This window comes from Esox lucius, chromosome 16 (genome assembly GCF_011004845.1).
Source record: "Esox lucius isolate fEsoLuc1 chromosome 16, fEsoLuc1.pri, whole genome shotgun sequence".
Classification (NCBI taxonomy): domain Eukaryota; kingdom Metazoa; phylum Chordata; class Actinopteri; order Esociformes; family Esocidae; genus Esox; species Esox lucius.
Window position 1 is genome coordinate 27,014,316 of NC_047584.1, and position 12,165 is coordinate 27,026,480.

Sequence of the window (12,165 nt, forward strand, 5' to 3'; positions counted from 1 at the left end):
TACACATAACAGCTGAAAACAGCTGTAAATGAGTACACAGTATAACTTAAGCAATCATTAGTTGTACTGTGAGACGACGGCCATGCATCGAGTGACAGTTTGTGGATGAGGCGCGTAAAGACTCCAAAGTGCGTTACTCGAGTGATATGCTGTCCCACTGATCACCCCCCCGGGCAGGGTTGCCAGATTTCATTGACTTTAAACTGCCCAATTACCCGCGGACTGCACAAAAAACCCCACCCCTAACGATTGTTTTCTATACAACCTCATCTGTACATGGACCCTTTCCAAGCCCATTTTTGCAATGCACACTGTCATTTAAAATAGCCCAATGTGTCTGGAAACCTCCCCATCTTGCAACACTGCCCCCTGTCCACGACTTCTCTCACCCCGTCCTAGATTCCTGGTGCCACTATTGTGCCCGCCCAAAGTTCCCCTATCAATGTTCTACATGGACAGTTACTTACCTCCTCATCAACAGATATTCATTCAGTTCGTTCATGCAACATACCTGGAGAGTTACGGATATTTATTATCTTAGGTCTGTCTAAGATAGCATATGCATTATTGTACCATATTAACTTGGGTTTTATCCGTATGGTATATTTCTATCTTTGAATACACCAATGTTACTTTCTCCAACCCAATCCTATTAACGAGTGATGAGTCACAATATGCAATATTGAGTTAGACTTCTACTCTACAAGCTGATTATTTTAGCATGCATTCACATGCAGATATCAAAGCCAAAGTTTACATGGTTCAGCAGTGTAATTTACAGTGGGACTAGCCTTTTGGGAGCCCTAAGCAAAATTTGATACACCTATGTCGCTTATGCCTAGAGCAGGGCCCTGCCCCCTTGAGTCCAGGCATGTTAGAGGCACCTTTGGCAGCAGTTACAACCATGAGTCCATTTGCATCTAAATCTTGACCAGCTTTGTACATCTAGACAGTCATTTTTGACCATTGTTCTTTGCAAAATAGCTCAAGCTCCGTCAAGTTGAATGCTGGCTTTGGGTGAACAGCAATTAACTATTTCCTCATGTTCTCAATTGGACTGAGGTCTAAGCTTTGACTGGGCCATTCCAGGACAATTGACAATTTTTTGCCTGTGTGTTTGGGATCATTGTCCTGCTAGAAGGTGAATCTCCCAAGTCCCAGGTCTCTTGCAGACTTCATATGGTTTTCCTCCCGGATTTATTTGTATCAATGTTGCCCTTTATCTTCACAAGCTTTCCAGGCTCAGAAGTGAGAGTCATTTTAAAACGATTTAACATTGAAAACGTGTGTACTTCTTCTTATGCTATGGTGCAATATATGTTATGGTGGACCAGGGTTTATTTTTGTTGGTTTTATAATGTAGTGTTACAAGCTGTTTTATAATAATATACATAATACGTGCGAACATGTTTTGTATAATGTCATATTAGTGGGAGGTTGCATAAGACCGAAGATACACTGTGGAGTAGAAAGGGTAGCAATAACACCTTCAACTTTCTCCCAGTTTTAGTTTAATCAATACGCACCGATTACCGCTTTATACACGATGACGACTGTAATATTTTACTGGCAAACGGTTTACAATACACGTTGCGCTGTTACTCGATAACTCGATCGGATGATTTTGTTCCAAATGATAAATATGTATATAACTGGTTAATAGGGCGGAGCTATAGCCTACCCCGAAACATGTACTACAAATGCTTACTGCTGAACTGTCGCTTTGTCAGTCGTAAAAAAATAGGTTCTGGTATTTTACTGAGAGTGATCTCTATCTGGTCTGTACAATAGTTTTGCCTTGTGTAGGTCTACATTTACGACCCAATTTTTTTTCTTCTGTAGACTGTAATCAGGAAACGTAATATTAAAGGGTAATGTTGGTCTCCATGGATCGTCCACATCGATTAATGCTGGTTTGAAACAGACGGCAGTTCGGGCCATTGGACTTTGGAGAAGCCTATCAAGTTTGCGTCCACTTAGTTCAACGTAAAAAATGGAGCCACACGAAGGACCCGCGCACGCACACGGTGAGGGTGTTTTAGACCTGTCTCGTCTGAATTTGAACTGTTTAACCATGGTCAATATCAGCGAGGAGCGAAAGAGGGACACCAAGCATTTGTATCTGAGCTTCAATCGGATGGCATCGCTGCCCGGATCGGTTTGCATGTTCTCCAACCTAGAGTTTCTGGACATAAGCAACAACGGACTATCGGTTATCTGTGAAGACATTACTCGGCTAACCAAGCTCAGAACATTAATAGCCAAGAACAACTGCCTTGACGAATTCTCGCTGCCCAAGGAATTCGGGTCTTTGCCGTTGGAAGTATTGAATCTAAGTGGGAATAGATTTGAGGAGATGCCAGGGCAGTTCATGAAGTTACAGCGGCTACAATCACTGTCCCTTGGGGGAAACAGGCTCCAAAGTATTCCTGCAGAAATAGATCATTTGACAAGGTATGTAACAACTTGACATCCGCACATGTGGTTCTGAAACAGTTCTAGGGGGAAATCTCGGGTTTCATTTATATTAATATAGAAACTCTGACTAGTCATTGATCTTGCAAAGTAATGGAATTATGCTAACTAGTTCAGAGTAATGACATGCCTGTGAAAGGTTTGGGGGGGGGGCAGAGAGAGGTTTGAGAACCACTGCCTCTTGTCATGGAAGCATTTACAATTTCATTTTGCAGATGTTCCTTTCCAAACCTGTATGTAAATTTCCCCTGCACAGTGCATGGGTAAAGTCACTACCTTGCATTTAGTGATTAAAAACCAAAGTGGCATCTGATGTGCTTCAGAAAACACATCACAGCACTGACTGTGGCGAGACTGCTGGGAGTTGCTGCAATATAGCTGTGCCTTAATCACTAATTGGACATCTCTAAACAAAAAAGGTAAAAGGCCTTGCCTTTATAAGCAAGCATTGCTCCTTTCCTTTTCAGGAATATGGATGAGCGGTGTCCAACCCCTCTTCAAATCCTGCATGTGTTACTGTATTGGTAGACTAAAGTAACACAATCAAAACTGTATTTACCATTGCTTCTTCCAGCTTCTCACAACTACCAGCCAATCAGGTCTTTATCAACTGTGGCAGTAGTGTGAGAGGTCCAGCACTGTTATCTTTAGCCCAGGGCTTTACAGACAGCCCCCGCCATATTGAAAACGTTAGTCAGAGGAAGTGAGCTTGGTCCGTATAGTAAAGTAGACAATGTGAGGGGATTCCACAATTTGCAGGATTACGGTAAAGTTAGTCATTTTGCAGCCCTAGTAATTAGCTATTGCTCATCGACCGCCCCCCTCCCACACACACTGGCACACCCTCTCAATTCACAAATTCAAAACATGCGTACATAGTCAAGCACGCACACACACACACACGTGTCTTAAAGTGAAGTGCAGGCAGAGGTTGTGTGCCCTGGGTTTTTACCTTCCCTTATCACGCATTTACTTTGTCAGCAGCCATTTGTAGGTTATCTGTGGACACAGTGTCCTACTAAAGACCAAGGCATTCACTGTCCACCCCCCTTCACTGGTGGCTGTTGTGATGTCATTAATCAGTCCTCACACTGAGTGGGGGGGGGCTACCCTCTGTAGGTTAGAAGGAGATGAGAGCAGAGCTGGAAAAACTAAACGTTTGGCTGGGGATGTGGAATGTAGCACACTATAAAGTCTCTGATGTCTGTTTGTAATTCTGTAAATGTTGTGTTTGTAACCTATATTGTAATAACGCTTTGGCAATGTAAAAACCTGTTTGTCAGGCCAATAAAGCACCTTTGAATTGAAGTGTAGGATTTGAGCCAAGCCTGAAGTGCAGGAAGTTGCACTTTCTCTTGATGCTCTGTGATCAAGTACAGGACTATTGTTTTGTGGTTGGTGTGTGCTTCAACTGGAAGTCCCACTACTCTCTGTCCTATCCCCGTCGCCATCTCTCGCTATTCTATCTGTCTCTTGTTAATATGGTATTGTTTCTAGAGTACACAGAGGGCTTTCTCTGGTCGTTGTTCTGTGCTGCCACTGATGGCCCAGAAGAAAAGCTGGGCATTTGTAGATTTTAAAGTGTGTTCATCTGCCATGTAAACTCACAAGATACACACAGAAAGCATTTCTACCTGTCGACCATCTGTCAGTTAGCCTCTACTCTTTTCTATCTCTGCACAGCCACCCCCTTCACTCGGGAAACCATCTTGCTTGGGGAAAATGTTGACTGCCTGCTTTACTGTTTTGACCAACTCTGTGGTTCCCAAACTTTTCTGGCTGCTGTATCACCAACTGAATGTTGCTTTGCCCAGAATACCCCTGAAGTAGCCCATTTTACCAATAAGCCTCTGGTTTCCCAGGTTTTTCTCAAGTACCTACTGTAGATGGGACCACTGGGGGTACTGGGCCCATCAGTTTAATATCAGTATTCAATAATCAGTAATGACTGTTTAGGATCTGACTATATAGCCCGCAAAGATCATAAAAGAGAGAACACCTCATAAAGTTGCAGATCAGTGTTAGTCGGTAATTTCAAGTGGTTAAACTGTAGCCTATTTGTAGGCTAACCAAAGATAAGTCTGGGAAAAGATTTACTTCATTAGGAGAAGACCCACATTGGCTTCAATAGCTAATCAACCCAGACCCTGTTTGCTGACCCTTAAGTTATTGGATCAGTGCTGTTTTCCGTCAAGAAAATAAGTTAATGAAGTCAGTCAGTTTTTGTCACAATATTTCATCTGTTTTGTTACACGCAGTATTCAGGGTTGGCAAAAGAACATTTTACAAATATTTCCACTTAAACAACTATGTGAGCAGAGAACATTCTTTTAGTATACCAGACCATTACAGAAGTTTGGCCACATACCATGGCAAAACAACTACGTTCAATAACTGTGGACCAATATTTACCATTGGCCAAGTGGACCAGCATCGCCAGCATTTCTCCCAATTACATTTTCTCCACTCACTAAGACCTAGGTGTGGAGAGAATACGTAGAGATTGAAAGAGCTATAGTTTCATCTGTTTAGCTATGCCATTATAATAACATAATTATAGATTTTATTAAGTGGGGCTTTTAGGATGTTCAAGAACGTCTTACAGTAAGAGTGGTGCACCAAATTGAATAACATTTTTTTTACAGATCATGTCGTTTTATCCAGCATGGGCAGCTGCATGAAGACCATCTTCGTGTTGAAGTAGTACCTTTTAATTAGGGATCCACTGTATTAGAAAATGATTAGCCAATGCCGATATTCATATAGCCTACCCCAATTGGCTAATGCCAGTGCTGATTTTTTTTATCCTTTCTGTACCTTTGTACCCTGGCATAGATTAAATACAATATGTTGCTTCTGTCCACGCTTCTTATTTCAACTGTTAATTCAGTCATACAAAACATATCTTTCTATACATTTTAATATATTTTAATATTATATGATAAATACACATTCCTTTTCTGTAATTGTACATTATGCAATGCCTGGATATAAATGCAGTAGATTAGGGATGTAACTTTCAAAACTGCTTTAACAAATCCCCTTGTTGTCCTTTGTATAGGGAGTAATTTGCTAAGGAGTAATTTTTTTAAAATAGCTCTGTCTCTGAAGATAATTAAGTGCTCTGACATAGTTCCCAGCCTTACAAGCACTTTTGTTCTATGCAGGGAATCAAGTTAACTTTTTGCTTCACCAGCAAAGTTTAAAAGTCTACCAGTCACTCATTTTTGGCAGGCAACCTCCATCCAATTACTCCATAAAATGAACGAGTATGCTTTGTAATGATTCGAAAAACAAAAGGATTTCTGGTAACATATATAACATGCTGCTCAATTTACCAAAAGATGTTATTACCTCACCTGTGTCCACTCTGGTCCACTCAGCAATGGTAATGGCGGCTATGGTAATGGCGGCTATGGTTTTGCCGACGCGCCATGGTCCAATGAACGCACCGGGAGCACTGGAACGCACAGTAGGTCTGAAACATCGGGCCCCTTTAAAGCAGTTGACTGAAACAGCTTATTGCATTTTTGCCTATGATCAGTTGATACTCACTGCTGGCCAATTTATATTGTGGCATCTTTATTTTATTTATAAAAAAATAAAGATTATCCATTAAGTTTATCCCTCTTGACAATGGCAAATGCTTTCTATGATGTCCATGCCGGAACAGGTTTTCTCCCAGTGAAGTCCTCTAATAGGCGGTTTGTTCAGTTGGCCCTATGCCATGTTAAGAAACCCTCAGAACTGAGAACTGAAAGCTTCCGTTCTTTCAAGAGAAATGGGAACTCAAGCTCTTACTAAGAAACACAACTAAATGTTGATAGCACTTATGATCCGCTTGTGGTAGCGAAGTACAGTGAGGACCGCTTTAGAAGAGCTATGTCTGGGCCTGCACGTTATTTTGTAGAGCTCGAATTATTGAAAGAACCCAAGTTGTGTGTAGGCCTGTCTAATTATAAACAAAGTGGCAAACAAGTAGTTCACTAAATGTTAGAAATGACCAACAGAAATATATCTAAATAAGACTTCTTTCCACACCCCCTGTAAAGGAAAAGCCTTGGGGCAGGTAGTGGTGGGATGTCATGCTTATAGAAGATTTCAAAGATGTCAGCAGTACAATGTCACAATGTGCCACATTACCGAAGCAAATTTAATGACAAAGAACCTGCCTACGTTCGTACTGAGCCTTCTCCATAGCAGCGTAGTAACCGTTCAATCCGATTTGTGGGATATGCAATTACATCATCTTGAGTTATACAGAGTTATTTACAAGGGGGCAATTAAATAAAATGGACGTTTAGAAAGTCAGGCATTGAGATGGCTCCTTTGGGTCCCCTGGGAGAGGGCCTGGATCAGGGCACCGGTACCAAGGACACATAATGGCGTCCTCTCTGTTTTCGTCGCTGCTGTGTCATCAGTTCCATGGATAGAACAGACCATGGTCCGGATGGGCTGATGGCTCATTTTCAGCGTCAGCCCATTTTATCTCCCTTTCACCCCCGTGTGTCTCTGTCCGCGTCGCTCCCTCAGTCTGTCTTTCTCCTCGTTTCCACAGTGCTCAGCTGTCTTTTCACTCTGCCTGTTCAGGGGGATTGGGGATGAAACGGAACACTTGGGACAATGACGTCATCTTTTTCTGTCTGCCTCAATAGTTTTTTTGTGTGGGGGCTACGTTTGAACCCAGGCTGAATGTACATTGTTCAGCCACGCGCGTTTTACTTTTTAAATCAGGACGCCAAATCTGGGTGTTCATAAAATAATCCAACTATTCATCGTCCTGACCCTAATTCCAGCCCTACCCAGTTGAAACGGAAATCAGCATATCTCCCCATTGGTCGTTTATTTCCGTTTCAAACACTTTTTTGTGACTGTTTGGCCTCCATAATATGGTTCACCTTGAAACACACACACAGACACACACACATGCTGGAAGGCAGGCAGGCTGGCTAAAGATAGACTTTGTGGCAGTCCTGTGTGGTATGTGTATCATTTTCCACTCCGGTGTCTTCCCTTTTGATTTTACATCTCCATCGCTCCAGCCCATTCCTCATAGTCCCATCCACATCAAGCGTGCCGCACAAGCCCTGAAAAGTGAAGCCAAAACGTCTCGATCGCCCCCTGGTGAGTGGTCCCAGTATAGGTCATAAACCCCGCCCTCCCCATGTTATTCAATGGGACGCGAGACCAACTAAACAATTAAATTACCCTTCAAATATCTTTTTTCCGAAGCTGGTTTCTGTAATTTACTGTAGTTTGTATCACGCTAATGTAAATTCAAGAGTTTGTTTTTAAAATAAGTTTGTTTTTAGTTAGTTATTTAATGCTCTAAAAACGGTGGTGTGACGTCGTGATTCACAGCTGTGATTGACAGCTATCTGAGCCGAGGAGCCACTGAATCTTCGGAGGACTGAGGAGATTGGAACTTTACATTTAATCTCTAAATTTCTATAATTGATATAATTTCACACGGACATAATGGGTTGTTCTGCAGTACATTGTGCTAACCGATCTGACATTTCCAATCGATCTTAGAATTTTTTTCGGTAAGTTAAATTTATAAGCTATTTAATTAGTAAATAAATGTAATGGGCTAGCTAACGTTAGCTAAAAGACAACAAGCCTCATTAATAGCCATGTTAATAGCTAGCAGGTGATCGTTAGCTAGAAGTTACCAATTATTTTTGTATTAGGCCTATTCTAAATTAAGGTTAAACATGATGTAAGTTAGGCTATAACATATCGTCTAGGTTTAACAAGCAAAGGTTGTACTGTACTTGGACTTGCGATTGATTACGGTATGCGCATTCTGCGAGGGAGAGTGAGGGCGGGGCACAGGGGTGGGGCCGTTGATTTCACGGCTTTACTTCCTGCTCGCTACTGCGCATAACTACTGCGCAGAACTGGTCCCAAGATCGCTATCTGCGCAGACGCAAGTCCAAGATGTCAGCGCCGTATCAGGACACTGGTGGCTTCATTTTTCACCAATGGAAAAGAGCGAAAGGGCGTCGTCCATTTTTTTTTACAGTCTATGGTCCACATACACCTGTTGTTCTGCTTCACTGTGGACCTGGTCTGTCAAGCCATTCAGTCGCTCCGTTTAATGCTATTCTGTCACATACAGCCTGTCATCATGAGCAAACCCTAGTACTGCTGTGTCAGCATGACTTGCACTTTTTGGAACTGTTCAGTGAACCTTAAGTTGTGGTTTTGTTAGTCCCGGAGACCCAGAAACTGTTAGGTTTCGTGCTTTAAATGTTGATTTTATGTTAATTCCCCCTTGATATGATGCTGCTAAACATATTTAACCACTATGTCTTTTTCTCAATTTCTTTACCAGTCTGGAGCTGCTGTATTTGGGTGGTAACCTGATCACCTCCATTCCTCCTGAGCTGGCAAACCTACCCTACCTCAGCTACCTGGTCCTGTGTGACAACCGCATCCAGAGTGTTCCCCCACAGCTTACCAGGTAGCCCGAGCGCAGCCAAAGCTCAACACTTCACATCCACATAATCACATCCATAATGGACAACCACAAGAGGAGCCAGGTGAGCTAAACCAGGTCTAGATTTCCGACTAACAATGTCCACAACTCTGCCAATCTGTCCTCAGGCTGTACTCATTGCGCTCCCTCAGTCTTCATAACAATCTGCTGACATATCTGCCCCGGGAGATTCTCAGCCTGGTACACCTGCAGGAGCTCAGTCTCCGCGGCAACCCCCTGGTGGTGCGATTCGTCAAGGAGATGACCTACGACCCCCCATCACTGCTGGAGTTGGCCGGTCGCACAATCAAGAGCCGGAATGTTCCTTACTCGCCCCGCGACATGCCGTCCCACCTACTGCATTACCTAGAACTGGCCAGCAAATGTCCTAACCCTAAGTGTGCTGGTAGGTTTGTAGACCAACACATTTTCTTTGGAATGAGTGTCTGTATATGTTCTGGTCTTTTGTATATTATGTGTGTTTTGTTTTGTCATGGCTCTCATTCCTGCTCTTTCCTCTCTGTCCAGGTGTGTACTTTGACTCATGCGTGCGCCACATCAAGTTTGTGGACTTCTGCGGGAAGTACCGGCTGCCCCTCATGCACTACCTGTGTTCCCCAGAATGCACCTCTCCCTGCAGCTCCAATCCCCAGAGCGATGCGGAGTCCGAGGACGAGAACAGCGTGCCCGCTCACCGCCTGCAGAGGGTGCTGCTGGGATAGCGCGAGTTGGAAGGGCTGCCTTTTTTCCCCACAACTTCAGCCTTACAACCCCATCCTTCTTCTCTATGACTGGATGGAATTTTAAGAATGAACTTTGACCTATTTGGTGTCTTGTGTGCGTGAGTGTTTGCGCGCGCGTGTTTGGGTGTGATTAAAGGCCTTTAGACACACGCGCACACAGACACAAGAAAGGTCTCCCTGGCGCAGTGGACCTTATCAAGGAAAACGTCTTCATGTGGGTCTGTTCCTTGGAGGCCTCTGGCTCAGTCACTCTAGCTATTTAAAACATGGGAACGAATCACCATCTTGGAGTCTTGGTGTTAGTAACACTGCAGATCACTGATTCCTATAGACTTTGAGCTGTGCTGTAGACAGATTTCACTCCATGCTTTATAGTTACATCGATGTACAGAAAAGCATAAGATGGCAGTGGAAACTATACTTTGGGAAACTCAAAGATGTTTGTGCATTTGGGACGCTTTTTCCTGAGACTCGGGATATGAAAATTGAGATTTAGTTAAAACTGTGGCATGTGACGCGGTACATGTGAAAAGCTTTGTTTCTCTCTCTCTCACACACACACACACACACACACACACACACACACAGGAAGTCAAACTGGGCTGGGTTAGGAGTGTATGGACAACACGAAGCACAATACACACATTTACTGGAAGGAAAAAATGAATAAATCCAACAAGATACAATGAGAATTTGCATATGTTTGTATTTCCTGGCCCTCTGTTTTCTCTTAATGTAGATTGTTATAGATGTATGCATAAATGTTTTGTGTGTGGGAATATTTAGACATTGTCTACTAGAATACTACAGTCGCTGGCCTTCTCATAGGACCTTAATGTTTCGACCGCACTGGTCTATTGTTACAGAACCCATGCTTTTTTATGACTGTGGCTTGCCGAAGGACTCAAGAAAAAGTAATTCTACACAGAGAACAGTGACAAAACAATGGTACGAACAGCACTTTGCATTGTTTGTTTAAATTTAAAAAAAATGCTATTCATTATCATAATTCTAATGATGTACAAGTTAAGCAATTTTATAACTACATTTTTGTAACATGTACTGCTTTTATACAAATCTGACATTTTACTTTTGGAGACACTCAGTGTTTTCTACAATACTAATGCAGTGATTTCAATGAAGTCAACAGACTAAATATAATAGTCACTTCGACAGGTTGATTATCTTTGCTAAAGCATGTGCACTTCTGCCTTATCATATAGATTGTACAGTATCATAACCCTAATAAAATTTGATTTCAATATCTAAGTGGCTGTGATATCTGTGAAACTTGTCACTCACAATGGTGAAGTATATAACCTGCAACGTCAGCTTATTGTAGTCCTATCTCTTGTCTGAGTGATTTGCTCTGAGATCGTAGTCCACATCTCATATCTGCTGAGGTGATTGACATCTCCTTAGCGTGTGACATCACCGTTATCTAAGTCCTTGTCGTAGAAGAATGAATGGGCTTCCCATGAAACATTGCACGTCTGCCTTTGTCCACAACTAACCGCCAAATGTTTGACAGTTGTAACTATGCTAGATTGCTGGGTCCTCTGTGTGTGCTTGAAAATGAGCGTGACAGTCTGTTTTGTTTTCGGCCATTGGTGGTTTGAATAGGTTGTGTTCAGGACAGGTCTGGCTCATTTGCATGTGAAGGTTATTGCATTATGCTGGTTGAATGCAGAGGGACCTTATTATCCCAGCACAACTAGATGCCAGGGTGAAGGCATTCTGCTTCCCTCTCAGTCAGAAGGACCCTTCATATTCTGCCAAGACCTAGTGATAAAAATCTCTCTCAGCGTCTCAATCTCTCAGCCTCTCCATCTAATTCTCTCAGACTGTTTCATTCTCTTGTCTGATGGCTTTGAGGGACATGTTTTGTTTCTTTGGTGTTTGTCTGGTCACATTTGAAACTGTTTGTCCACAGAACTTTTTCTGGCTAACTGACCGACAATGTCCAGCCACCCTGGGTTTAGTCAGAACCCTCGCTGGACCATTTTGCTCCTCCATTAAATGTTCCCTTTCTTCCATTCTTCTGTGACTTTGTATATCTCTGGCGCACACACACACATCACTGGGCGACGCTGAAATTTGACAGGGTTGCTTTCGGAACCTGCTGGACACTGTTGTCACACTATGTGCAGTATTTGAGATTTTTGATACATTTAATTTCCATGATTCCTCTTCCGGTCAGTAGGTTTCTCAGAGCTCGTAACTGTCACATCAGACAGGTGTGTGTCGAGTTAAGTTACATCTGTGTTCTTTGCGTGTGTGTGTCAGCTGTGACCCGAAACCGAGACGCACAGGGAAGCAGCCATGATGAAACTGAGCCAGAGGGAATGTTAACAAAAGAGAACTGAGGAAAGACATACTCTGCCGCCAATCAGCACAGATAACAGCGTTTTTTTTTTTTTATGTTGAACAGAAATCTTGTACTCAGAATATGGATCATTTGTA

At 42.7% G+C, this 12,165-nt stretch overlaps 1 protein-coding gene across 1 annotated transcript; it reads left to right on the forward strand.

The window, feature by feature from the left end:
• Nucleotides 1–5: 5 nt before the first annotated feature.
• Nucleotides 6–10,966, forward strand: lrrc58b (leucine rich repeat containing 58b). The gene is made up of 4 exons (XM_010900230.5): nucleotides 6–2,454; nucleotides 8,816–8,944; nucleotides 9,088–9,365; nucleotides 9,488–10,966. Exons 1-4 carry the CDS (start codon nucleotides 1,994–1,996, stop codon nucleotides 9,679–9,681), a joined length of 1,062 nt encoding a protein of 353 aa, XP_010898532.1. The 5' UTR covers nucleotides 6–1,993; the 3' UTR covers nucleotides 9,682–10,966.
• The last annotated feature ends 1,199 nt before the right edge of the window (nucleotides 10,967–12,165 follow it).

Bases quoted from the DNA above. Each gene is read 5' to 3' on its own strand.
- lrrc58b (XM_010900230.5), top strand. From the start codon at position 1,994: ATGGAGCCACACGAAGGACCCGCGCACGCACACGGTGAGGGTGTTTTA. The intron at 2,455-8,815 runs GTATGTAACAAC...TTTCTTTACCAG, and splicing joins GAAATAGATCATTTGACAAG to TCTGGAGCTGCTGTATTTGG. The intron at 8,945-9,087 runs GTAGCCCGAGCG...ATCTGTCCTCAG, and splicing joins GTTCCCCCACAGCTTACCAG to GCTGTACTCATTGCGCTCCC.